At 42.6% G+C, this 13114-nt stretch overlaps 1 protein-coding gene across 6 annotated transcripts in view; it reads right to left on the bottom strand.

The window, feature by feature from the left end:
• Nucleotides 1-13114, bottom strand: part of LOC147124591 (isocitrate dehydrogenase [NADP], mitochondrial-like) — a 94142-nt gene that overhangs the window by 21033 nt on the left and 59995 nt on the right. For 4 of the 6 annotated variants that reach the window (XM_085990015.1, XM_085990032.1, XM_085990056.1 and 1 more), the window contains 3 exons: nucleotides 11683-11826; nucleotides 11406-11426; nucleotides 8047-8183 (listed from right to left, as the gene is read on the bottom strand). In XM_085990015.1, coding sequence (XP_085846141.1) covers nucleotides 8047-8183; nucleotides 11406-11426; nucleotides 11683-11826 — 302 coding nt within the window. The remainder of the gene's footprint in view (nucleotides 1-8046; nucleotides 8184-11405; nucleotides 11427-11682; nucleotides 11827-13114) is intronic. The other 2 variants (XM_085990022.1, XM_085990039.1) reach the window with 1 other exon arrangement.

Below are 13114 nucleotides of genomic sequence, written 5' to 3'. Positions count from 1 at the left end.
CACACATGGCTGCCTAGCACACGACCACTGCTGGAGACCCTGTGCCTGCACAGTTAAACTGTCGGCAGGGTACAAATGCTCTTCAGATTGGCAGACAGAGAAGCACTAATCTGTGCATTTTCAAATCTGAAATGACCACCGCTGGAAGGCTAGAGAAAAAGAATGGAATTACAAAACAGGCCTTCAGGGTGTCTAGATTGCCTCCTTTATAAGCCTTTATCAATTTCTGATGAGTTGCCATGTGGAAATTGAGAGTTATAGCAAGTGATAGGTACCTTTTTTTTGTCTTCAGCATCTTTGGGTTAAGGAGCAAAGAAAAAAATTAGGTCAGGGTAATGCTCCTCTCCAATGACTGCTGCTGGACGGCTACATTTTCGGTTTTGGATGAGGATAGTATTACACTCGGTTGCAACACCTTCGTGATCTGATAACTTTCCAACATTTACTTTCGAGGCTCACGTGAATAAAAGCCACATTTGGATGAGGTACTAGTACCTGTGAAACCGTACCCCAGTAAGAAGTCAACTCTGTCAGAGGAGCAAATTGGTGAAAAGATTAAACTTATGCTTTATGCTCAGTGAATCTGCTTTCAACTGTTAGGCTGCCTTACACTTTCATTTGTTTTCCTGAATTTAATGAGATGGTAGCTAGTTAGGATACTTATGATCTAGCTTCAATATCATTTCTTCTTGGACTTTAAATAATGAGTAATTCAGTAGCTGGTCTCTGTAACTGGAACATTTCATTGTGTTGTAAGGTTTCTGATCTCTTTCTGACTGAGCAGTCAGGAATTAAGCAGAGTAACAGACACCTAAAAAGCAGTGTGGCTTTTGCAAGGGAGAAGTTACTGAGGCAAAAAGACCCAAGAAAAGGCAAGCTCAAGAAATCAGAATACAGACACCCTAGTCCACTCCTCTATCACCCCAAACAGCCCTTCCCCTTCGCCTGGCACCTTCCCGTGCAAGCGGAGATGTAACACCTGCCCCTATACCTCCCCCCTTCCCGCTGTCCAGGGCCCCAAACACCCCTTCCAGGTGAAACAGTGATTTACTTGTATTTCTCGCAATCTAGTACAGGTAGACTACCCTTTATCCGAACTTCCGAAATACGAAACCCTCTAAAAACCGAAGGTTTTTTCGGTCAGCGTAAGTCGTGCGCACGACCCCCCGCGGACCCCCCCCCCCCGACCCCCACCGACTTACGCTGAGCAGAGGGTCAGCGTAAGTCGTGCGCACGACCCCCCGCCGACCCCCCCGCGGAACCACCTGACTCTCTTCCAAAGGCTCGAAAGCAACGAGAGCTCTGAGCCCGCGGCGGTGCCGGCCCCTGTTCCGACCGAGCACGACGACCTGTTGGTGGAAATGCGGAACTTCATTGCATTCCAGGCTAGCAGCGACGGACAAGCCACGACTGCGGACCCCCCGCCGACGCCGACCCCCCCGCGGACCCCCGCCCCCCGCTGACCCACCTTCCGAAATCCGAAATTTTCCGAAAACCGAAACACGGCTGGTCCCGAGGTTTTCGGATAAAGGATAGTCTACCTGTATACTGTATTCGCTGCTCACGATGCGGTCTCCTCTACATTGGGGAGACCAAACGCAGATTGGGTGACCGCTTTGCGGAACACCTCCATTCAGTCCGTAAGGGTGACCCCGAGCTTCCGGTCGCCTGTCATTTTAATTCACCGCTCCATTCCCACTCGGACCTCACCGTCCTTGGCCTCTTGTATTGTTCCACAGAAGCTCAACGTAAACTCGAGGAACAGCACCTCATCTTCCGATTAGGCACTCTGCAGCCTTCCGGGCTCAATATCGAGTTCAACAATTTCAGATCATAACCTCGGCCCCTATTACATTTTTACTTGTAATTTTTCCACTCCTTCCCCCCCCCCCTTCCTTTTGTTTCTCTCTCACACCTGGCAACTATCTCTTGCCCCGCCAGTACACTTTACACCTAATCTCAGCCTATTACCATCTCGTCTAGCTTCGAATACCTTTTATTGTCTCTTTTACATTCTTTTGTTTCTTTTACTTCTTTTGTCCGATCGCAGCCCTGCCTTCGATCTATTTTCTTTTCTTTCCAGTTTTGAAGAAGGGTTCGACCCCGAAACGTCAACTCAAATTTCTCTCCACGGATGTTGCCTGACCTGCTGAGTTTTTCCAGCATTTTCTGTTGTTATTTCGGATTTCCAACATCTGCAGTATTTTGCTATCGTACAGAGAAGTTAGTTTGTTTAAGTCAAGCAGAATGCATAAAGCGCAGCGGAGAACTGAAAAAGGAAGAGGGGCAAAAAGAGTGTACGAGAAAAAGTTAGCAGGTAACATAAAAGGGAACACTAAAGTCTTTTATAAGCATATAAAGAGACAAAAGGGTTGTCAAAGGAAGGGTGAGGCTGATTAGGGACCAAAAAGGAAATCTTCTTGTATTGGCAGAGGGCATGGCTGAGGTACTAAATTAGAACTTTTCATTTGTCTTCACAAAAGATGATGCTGCCAATGCCACAGTAAAGGGAAGGGATAGAGAAATTGGATAGGATAAAAATAAAGAGGTACTTAAAAGGTTGGCAGCCCACAAAGTAGTAAAGTCAACCAGTCTGGATGGGATGCATCCTAGGTCGCTAAGTGAAGTAAGCGTAGAAATAGCGGAGGCTCTGGCTACAATCTTTCAATCCTTCTTGGATACGAGAGTGGTGCCAGAGGACTGGAGGACTGCAAATGTTAAACCCCTATTTAAAAAAGGGGAGAGGGATAAACCTGGCAACTACAGGCCAGTCAGCCTAATGTTGGTGGTGGTGGGGAAACTTCTAAAAAACATAATTCGGGACAAAATTAATTGTCACTTAGAAAGGTATGGGTTAATAAATGACAACCAACACAGATTTGTTAAAGGCAAATTGTGTCCGACAAACTTGATTGAGTTCTTTGATGAAATAACGGAGAGCGTTAAAGTGGCACATAATAGACTTGTGAGCAAAATTGAAGCCCATGGGATTAAAGGGGCAGTGGCAACATGGATATGAAATTGGCTAAGAGATAGGAAGCAGAGTATTGGTGATCAGTTGTTTTTCAAACTGGAGGGAAGTATACAATGGTATCTCCCAGGGGTCAGTATTAGGACCACTGCTCTTTTTGATATATATTAATGACCTGGACTTGGATATACAGGGCATAATTTCTAAGTTTGCAGATGACACGAAACTTGGAAATATAATAAACAGTGAGGGTGATAGTAACAGACTTCAGAAGGACATAGACAGACTGTTGAAATGGGCAGACACATGTCAGATGAAATTTAATGCAGAGAAGTGTAAAGTGATGCATTTTGGTAGGAAAAATGAGAAGAGGCCATAAAAACTAAATGATACAATTTGAAAGTGTGTGCAGGAACAGAGAGACCTGGGGTTCACATACAAAAATCTTTGAAGGTGGCAGGACTGTTAAAAAGCATATGGAATCTGTGGCTTTATAAATAGATGCAGAGAGTACAAAAGCTAATCCTTAATAAATCACTGGTTAAGTCTCAGCTGGAGGAGGCGCAGGGTCTTCACCAGAATAGTACCAGTGATGAGGTACTTCATTATATGGAAAGACTAGGAAGAGCAGTTATGATTGTTCTCCTCAGAGGAGAGAAGGTAAAGGGGAGATTTAATAGAGGTATTCAAAATTATGAGGCGTTTGTATAGAGTAGATAGGGAAAAACTGTTTCCACTGCCAGAAGGGTCAGTAAGCAGAGGACACAGATTTAAGATAATTGGCTAAAGATCCAGAGGGGAGATGAGGAGAAATTTTTGATGCAGCGAGCTGGAATGCATTACAGGGGTGGTGGAAGCAGATTCAATAGTAACTTTCAAAAGGGAATTGGATATATACTTGAAAAGCAAAATTTTGCAGGGCTGGAGAGTGGGACTAATTGGATAACTCTTTCAAAGAGCAGGCACAATGGGCTGAATGGCCTCCTTCTGTGCTGTATCATTCTATGATTCTCAGTCAATAACACAAAAATGGAGTAGTGTAGCATGTTCGTTATTTTTATGTTATTATACAGTGAAAGATGTGTCAATTGAACTAAACAAATCTGATTATAAATATAGCTTTGTGCATAAAACCTGTGGATTAAAGCAGTTTACCAATTCCAGCTAAGCCTTGCCTTATCTAACTTGGTCTGCCATCAGCGAAATTGGTAACAGATACCTAAATAGAAGGATATCTGGTTCAGGTCACAAGAGGTATCATTGTTACACATCCGGTCGTACATGTAGATATAGGACTATGCAAGTCAACTACCATAAAGGTAAGATGTTCAGACTGCTTACGGTGGTGACTGACCCCACTAAACCAGAGCAAGTAACAAGGTAGACAAGAATTTGTAACACTCGCACTGAATTTTTCACTAATATTAGTGAACAGAGGGAAAAATATCCCATTGTTCTTTAAGCAAAGTTCATAATCATGCCTTCTGGATCTTCAATTCCAGTTTTACCCAAAGTAGCTCTCCATATTCGTACAAAAGCAAAATACTACAGCTGTTGGAAAAAGTCTGATGAAAGGTCATCGACCTGAAACATTAACTCCATTTCTCCCGCCACAGATGCTGCCTGACCTGCTGAGTATTTCCAGCATTTCTCCATATTTATATTCCCCCCCATTATTTTAGCAATTACAACAATGCCTCCTTCATTCTGCAATCATATTTATCAATTTTAATAATATATACCTTATAATCATCAACAGCAACTGCCATTTGCGATTCATCTTCCCAAATCCTCCAAATTGTTTCCCTTTTCTCTGAACATCCTGTTTTTCCCATGCCAGCTGAGTAAACTGCTATCAAGAGAGAGTCTGGAGTCTTTGCAGTAATGAATCCTGGTGGTGGCTTGGTGTCTCTGACAGATGCTGGTGGGGGAGATCAAGATTGTACTAAGAAAAAAAAGGAGAAAAAGAGCGAGATAGAGAGAGAAACTGAAATATTAATAGAGAAATTAAATGGAATAACAGATGTCCAGGGGTGACAGCCAGGAAGCAGCTAATGAAGCTTGAGCAATTTAGAATTGCTATCTGAACTATTGAGATATGCCTGGAAGTCACTCGTGTAAACTACCAGGACGCTGTACATAGTTAAAGAGCAACATTGAAGGACGAGTGATTGCAAAGTAACCTCTGCATGTTTATTAAAGCACAGCCAACGGGCATTACCTAACTGATGTGGAGACCAGAACCACTGTACAATAATCCAATTCAAAACAATGTTCATTGCATCAACTGAACTGGCTGCAAATTAAGAAATATTGGGGAAGGAGAGAATGAATATATTTGGAAAAGCAGAAAAAAAAATCCTTGAACTGACTTACAGCCGTTGGTTGTGGTGCCACCTTTTGCCAGGTCCAAAACCATGGGCTCGGGCAAGAGTATGGTAGTGCAGTGGTTTTGTTACAGGACGAATAATCCATGAGAACCCAAGTTCAAATCCCATGGTATTTAGAATCTGACTTCAGTTTTTTTTTAAATTTGGAAAAAATTCTTGTTCAAAGGACGATTAACGCATGGAAAGATCTAGCAGGTAAGGTACGTAGAAATTTATAAGACCGAAAAGACCATCTGGCTGGTTCCAAAATTCAAAGACAAAATATACAGTTGACAGGGCAATCAAAGATGTTAGCGGAGGTAAAGATGCAGTTGGATGTCAGCGTGGGTGAGTTGATATACTAGAGAGACGAGATTGATGGCTGAGTTGCCTTTTCTTGTCCATTACTTTTTCTTATGTTCTTAACCAGTTCTTTGGTCTCCAATTTAGATTTTATAAATTTGTGAACAGCTAACTGAAAAATTAGATTGTCTAAACTGGACAGATGTCAACCTCACCATTGGCTAATTGACCTTTTAGTAACATGCCTACAGCTACATTACAATATCATCTACAAATAGAGGAGATAACACTGTTTAGACTGTAAATACAGTATAAGGAAGTCATCACCACTATGGATCCTCTCCCCTTTCTCAGAACAACCAAGCTTCATTTTACTACAGACTCTCCAACAATATTTTATTGTTATGCAGAACAGCACAGAAAAGATCTTGTGGCTGATCAATGCTCACCCTGCCTATGAGGCAGTGCAATAGTAAACACCAGGGTCCCCAAGAACTAGTAATGCTAACTACTGGGAGAGACAAAAAAAACAGGGACAACTAGAGGTAAAACTCTGAAATGCAATCAAATAAGCTTCAGAAGACTATAGGTGGCATGATGCATCAGTAAGTGAACCTAACTAACCCACCCTGCTCTCAATATGTCTCAATGTTCTCTCTCAGGAACTTGTCAAATCCCTTCTTAAAAAACTGCAGTGTAATCATACTTACCACTGTATTTAAATGGTTTGTATTACTCTAATATTTAGACATATTCACTAAAGTTTAGAAGAATGAGAGGGGATCTCATTGAAGCGTATAAAATTCTGACAGGGCTAGACAGACTGGATGCAGGGAGGATGTTTCCCCTGGCTGGGGGGTCTAGAATGTGAGGTCAGAGTCTCAGGATACGGGGTAGGACATTTAGGACTGAGATGAGGAGAAATTTCTTCACTCAGAGGGTGGTGAACCTGTGGAATTCTCTACCACAGAAGACTGTGGAGGCCAAGTCACTGAATATATTTAAGAAGGAGATAGATAGATTTCTAGACTCAGCGGCATCAAGGGGTATGGGGAGAGAGCGGGAATATGGTATTAAGTTAGAGGATCGGCCATGATCATACTGAATGGCGGAGCGGGCTCAAGGGGCCGAATGACCTACTCTTGCTCCTATTTTTCTATGTTTCTACATCCCAGACACAATGGAGGCATTCAAGTGCTCGAAGCAGTGCAGAGAAGAGCCACAAGTCTGATCCCTAGAGTCAAAGCTTTGAGTTATGAGGAAAGACTAGAGAAACATGGGCATTTCAAACTGGAAAAGAGGCATCAGAGATGACTGTACAGTGGCATATACAATATTTAAGGGAATGAAGAAAATAAACTTGGAATATTGTTTTAAATTAAATTGTGAGAGTAGAACAAAGGGAACTAGATTCAAACTAGTAAAACATAATTTTAGGACTGATACCAGGAAATTTTAATTTACACACAGAGTGATCAACATGTGGAACAGAATTCCAGATCGAGTAATGGAGATGAAATCCCTGCAATCACGCAAGAAACAATTGGATGCTACAGTGAGGGGGGGGGGGGGCTTTAAGATATTTTTGGATGGATAATCAAGACGGGCTGAATAGCTTTCCTCATCCTTATAGTCCTGTAATATGAATACGAGAACTGGCACAAGGCAAAATATCAGTTTTATAAAAGACAAATCATCAATAAAATGCAAATCATACAAGGTATGCCATTTTCTTTAAAATCAGAAGTAGCAAGCAGGTGTTGTGATATTTTAAATACCATGTTGACTTATCAGAACAAACACAGCTTTGACAGGACAAAGCTTATCCTAAATCGGCAAGACCAGTTGAGTACTTTTACTTCCATCTTTTTTGTAAATGACTAAATATATTGCTTTGTGCCAGTTCTTGTTGCTTTTCATGTCTCTAACCATTAAAGAAATAATTGAGCAGATTGTAAGCACAGTAGCACAGATTGCTCCCTTTAAAATACCACCGGTTACCATGATGGATGCGAAAGTTACCTCATTTTAAAATCAGAGCCTTAAACAAAAGGAAAGCTGCTTGCTCTCTAGGGAGTCTGTACAGCTTGATAGAAATCTAGAAAGCTACATTGTGTGGTGCAGAGATCAATCATATTCTCCTTTGGTAAGGGAGGGTGGGGAAAAAGTAAAGTACTTGAAGGTTAGACTAAACAAAGGTAATAACCAACCATTAACATCACCATCACCTAATGACAACCATTAACATCGCCATCACCTAATGACAACCATTAACATCACCATCACCTAATGACAACCAGCACCAACAACCACAATCCAACAAAAGACATACAACAACTTGCATTTAACTAGCTAGATTGCAGGAGAAGATTTCTTTCATCAGGATTACAGAGGAAAACTTACAGCTCAAAAATATCCTGGAAAATGTCCTTAAACCGTCCATCATAGGCCTTCATAATGGTGTTCTTGGTACTCATATAAAGGGGCCATTTCTTAGTTAGGGCATACTGGAAGCAGCTGTGTGCAAATCCTGCAATAGACTAGGTATAAAAAAATAGAACAGGTCAAAGATTATTCAGTGTTGGATTGTTAAAATCTTTTGAAAAATATATAAGGTTAGTAATATTGGTCCGATGCTCCATGTGTTTGAGTCTCCCATGGGCTTCAAACTGATACTTGATTTTTTTTTTACTATCAAGTTCCATCTCATAATGAATGTAGAAGTTTAATGCCATTAAAAAATCTAACTGAAGGGTACTGTACGGTATACTAGTAAATTGAAGGGTAATTGTGCAACTGCACTCTAACCCAACTGATTTTTGCCCCTCCCTACTGTATTAAAAGGCCAGTCTGAGTGACATGACAGTGAACCTGTTGCAATGTTCAGTGCTATGTTATGTGCTATCTAGGAGACAAAGCCAGTTTGAGCCGGTCCAGTCTGCTCACATTCAAGATGCTAATACAGGGTAGAAAGGACATTTACTTGGTTTTTTAGATGACTTTTTGTGCTCATCCAGATGGGGATGTCAATGCAGTTTCACTGTGACATCCCACATCAGCATCAGGCATTCCTGGGTCACATATCCCATGACCCAGATACAAAGTAAAGCTCCCTCTGCAATCCCTCAGAGAAGCGTCCACTATTATACCGATATACCAATACCGATTTTCCACACCAACCAACCTTCTGGCTAATGTGCATCAAATTGTGGGTAGTCCTGTACCAACTAGGAGCTGGGTTGAGACTGCCCAAATCCCATTTCACATGGAAACTACAGCTGGTTGAGGGAGAAAAATATCTTCCCATCTGACTGGACTGGACTGGATACAAGCCCAAGTCCCAGAGGTAAAGAGAGAATATAGGATAACCCATTGTATCAACTCGCCTTGTATTTCTGTAAAATCAAAAATATATATAATTTAATCCGTATTCTATGTGCATATTGTTGATTATACTGTCAACAATAGAAATTAAAGCACAGTGTACCTTTTAAAAAGCTCCTTCTCCAATAGCAGCAGAGTGGTAGTGATGTTGCACTGGCCCTGTAGAGGGATGATGGCAAAAGGGGACATGGCACTCCCACTTATCACTCGTTGCACCCCCAACCACCACCCTCACCTTAGCCAGTACCCAGCATGCTGCCTCGTCTCCTGATGGCCGAGTCTGCCCCTGCACAGGTGGAGCAGTCTTTGGTGGGGCCCTGAGGGGATCCAAAATCCAGAGTGCGCAGGCCAAAACAGGGCAGGGATCTGAGCAGCCTGCCTCTACCTCTGCTGAAGGGCGTGCCATGGAATGCACCACATATAAGCGGTAGGGAGCCTAAGTTGAAGAAATTGTACTTCACCAAGGGTATGCATAGGAGTGTTTGACAAAACGTTATGCCGTTAAGTTTCCTTTTTTTTTAAATAATACCACATAAAATTTAATGATTGCACCACTTCCACGACTTACCCATTGTTGTGTCCAGAGGGCCAGCTCGCCCTTTCACTTGTTTCATGATGAGTGTCAATACATGCCAGGATCCATTGGGCAGATGTGAAGTGAGTGGTTGAAGGACTGTTTAGTGCAAAGTGGGGAGGGGGCAGGGGAAGGGGGGGGGGTCTGTGGGTGGGGGGGTAGGTGCTGGTGGCGGGAGCAGACCACAGGATTTCATTTGTTAGAATTCCAACTAGGCGAACCATCGGAATATAACGGCATCCCTGGCAGCAATGTAAGTGGCTGGTCTAGCAACGGGTGCCCCATCTTCATCCTCCTCCTCCTCCTCTATGTTCTCCTCATCCGAAGATGAGCCCCTTCATCCTCCTCCACCTGCAAACCTCTCTCCTGCACATGTGCTGATCCCACTACAGCACGTCGTCGCTGTCATGGATGGTGATGGTCTTCCTCTACTGATGTGCTGTCAAACATGTCCAAGGCGCCTGCCATCCTGATCTTACCAATTTGAAATCCTCAAAAGGTTGCAAAAAGCTGTATCCACACAAGCACTCTCTGCGAAATATTTGCCAGAGGGAACTGAGACAGCAGCTGCAAGAAGTGGTTTTAGTCAGCTGGGGCAATGACAAGTTTAAATACCCACCTGAACTGCTGCTCAAGCTCGCCTCCGTTTCCCTGGTCAGTTTCCCGAGCTGTGGGAAACCCGTCCTGCTCAAGGAAAATTTGGAGCCAAGTTAAAAACAATTTTAAAATACCGCATTAACGGTTCCTAAGGACATTAACTGCGCCACTATGTACCCACCCGCATTCAATTAGGAATTCCCCGACTTCGGTGAGTGGTTTTCCTGCCGGCATCCAAATGCACGTCCATTAAACCCATGGGCCTGTTGGAGCCGGGTTGCGCTTCCGCTCTAAAAATCAATAATTTGTACTCCCACCCGCTTTTGGAGGTTAAAATTCCCCCTAGGTGTCAAAAGTAGAAAAAGTGTTTGGCTCTCGCAATGGCTCAGTGTTTGTCCAATTGAGCCCTACAGGACAGGAAGCTCTGCGGTTGGATTCTTGATCTATGCTGAGCTAGTTGATCTAATTCACAATTGACTTCAATAGCAGTCTCAGTGGTAGCACTCTTGTTTCCAATTCAGAAGAGTGTGGGTTCAAGCCCCACTCCAGAAACATGAGCACACAATCTAAGCTGACACTAGAGGTGCCATCTTTCAGAGCAGACATTAAACCAAGGTCCTATCTGCTATCTCAGGTAGATGTAAAAGATCCTATGGCTCTACACAAAGAAGAGCAGAGGAATTCTCCCCAGTGTTCTGGCCAATATTTATCCCTCAACCTAAATCACTGAAAACAAATTATCTGGTCTTTATCTATTTCTGTTTGTAGGACCTTGCTGTGCACAAATTGGCTGCCACATTGCAACAGTAACTACACTTCAAAAGTAGTCAATTAACAGGAAAGTGCTTCAGGGCATCCTAAAGGTCGTGAAAGGTGCCGTGACCAAGGTGCCAAGTTCTTTCTTTCTCTGGGTCAGGGAGGGGAAATTTGTTCAGGATTCACATTCTACATTGCTATCCAGTGACTCCTGCTGTAAGGGAGTGTGCGAATGAATGTGTTGATGTAGGGTAAGCACACGATTAGGCTAGAACAAGATGATTAGACTAGAACACAGTCGATTATCCTTCCAATATTCATCGTTGAGGCTCAGAAATAATGGCAATTAAGGTGAAGTATCAGAGGGAAACTGGCACTTGTACTACTGTACCCTAACAAGAGGAGGGGTTATTGACAGAAAAAATTGGCGGAAAAAAAGGATAAGATTTACCACTCCCAATGCTGACATCACCTTGAAGAGCAAAAATATGTATCTTAGATTTATGAATTACAAAGAAGAAAAGATAAAAATTACACAGGACAAATAACACAAATCAAAGGAAAATACTTTGAACATGAACGGTAAGATGTGGAAAGAAATTACAGTGTGCAAGTTCGGTAAATATTCACAAATATTGATAAATACTCAACCAAAGGTTACTGTTAGAGACTAGGGAGAATTTACAAACTTAAGTAAAACTAAATTCAGACAGCTAGAAGTGTCTTACCTCATCTGTATTGTACATTCCCATTCCTACCCCTCCACCAGGGAAGTCAAACACATTCCATTCCAGGGATTTGCTCCCATCCTTGGGTATGAAGACAAGTTTAAAATTACCCGGTTGGTCCATGACAAAATCTATGGCTCGATACTGGAATGCAAATAAGTTATTAGAGATTAGAGATTTGAGATTCACATAAAAAAACACACCAAGTTTAAAAAGACCGTTCAATTTAATGTTCCATACTCGATTCCCAAGTCTGCTGTGACTGTTGTCCCTAAATCAGATTAATTAAATTTCCTGCTTTTTAATAGCATTGTCAAGTCCTTGGTTTCATCAGCTATTCATTGTTGCTATGTCTAATTGGTGCAGTTCTCTGCAATTATCTGTAGCTGCTTATAAACTGCTGATTAACTAGTTTTGTTTCTGAAGAGAAAATCCCCATAGTAATGGGGAAATACACGACCAGTATATCTCCTCGTGTAGTGTGCTTTTTTAAATGAGAATAAAGTGGGATCATTTTTGTTATAAAACCCGTTATTTGTAGAATATAAGACCCCTTTACTCAAACTTATATAGAGCAGCACATGGTGTTAAATTAAATAATGCTGGCAATATCAATATTATCTGGTGTTAGAAAGTGGAAGCCAACTTTCAACGTCTGCTCGTGTGTGATTTTGATCTTTCAGAAGCCAACCTTTTTGGTTGTAAGCTTCTAATCCCATATCCATTCCGTCACAAAGACCACGGATGCGATTTTGCCAATCCTGGGGAGGCGGGACTGCCGGGAAAATGGCAGAATCTGGGGGCGGGTGCCCATCTCGCCCCAACCCGCCTCCGTGCCATCTTGCCAGGAGGCGGGTAGCCGACCCGCGCCGGGTCCCGTCTCCTTGGAGGCAGGAAGGGGATTAGTGGCACTTATCTGCCTGTTAACAGGTAATTAACAGTCAGATAAGAAGATTATCCCTATTTTACCTAGACAAGTGCAGGCTTCCCGAAGGCTGCGAACCCCGCAGGGGTCAGAGGGGTGCAAATGTGCGCTGTGAAGGTAAGTGATGGGTGCAAGTGTGGAGAGGTGAGTATGTGAGGTAAGTGGAAAGTGTTAGAAAAAGTTTACTTACCTTTGTTTTTTCCTGCAGGCTTCAAGAGTTGGCGATGCGGAGAGTCTCGCACCTCACCGGCAGAGATGACAGATGGCTGCTGCATTCTCCAATGCAGCAACCATCTAATTTCTGCTAAAGAAATAGGTTCGATGAGTCTTGTATTCAAGAACTCATCAAACTACAGAGAATGTCAGTGTTTGACATCTTCACAGAGCTGTCAAACGATGACAATTCATCTGTCAAAATGACAGATGAAACATCATATGTTGACGTTCTCTGTAACCAGCTTTCCCTTAATTGGCCTGCTAAGCCCGCTGGGCAGGCTTAACAAGGTC

The sequence above is a fragment of the Somniosus microcephalus genome, chromosome 1, assembly GCF_052327205.1.
Source record: "Somniosus microcephalus isolate GS21.2 chromosome 1, FLI_Smic_1.0, whole genome shotgun sequence".
Lineage (NCBI taxonomy): Eukaryota > Metazoa > Chordata > Chondrichthyes > Squaliformes > Somniosidae > Somniosus > Somniosus microcephalus.
Note: the sequence above shows the minus strand (reverse complement) of the source record. Positions and strands in the feature narration are given on the sequence as shown.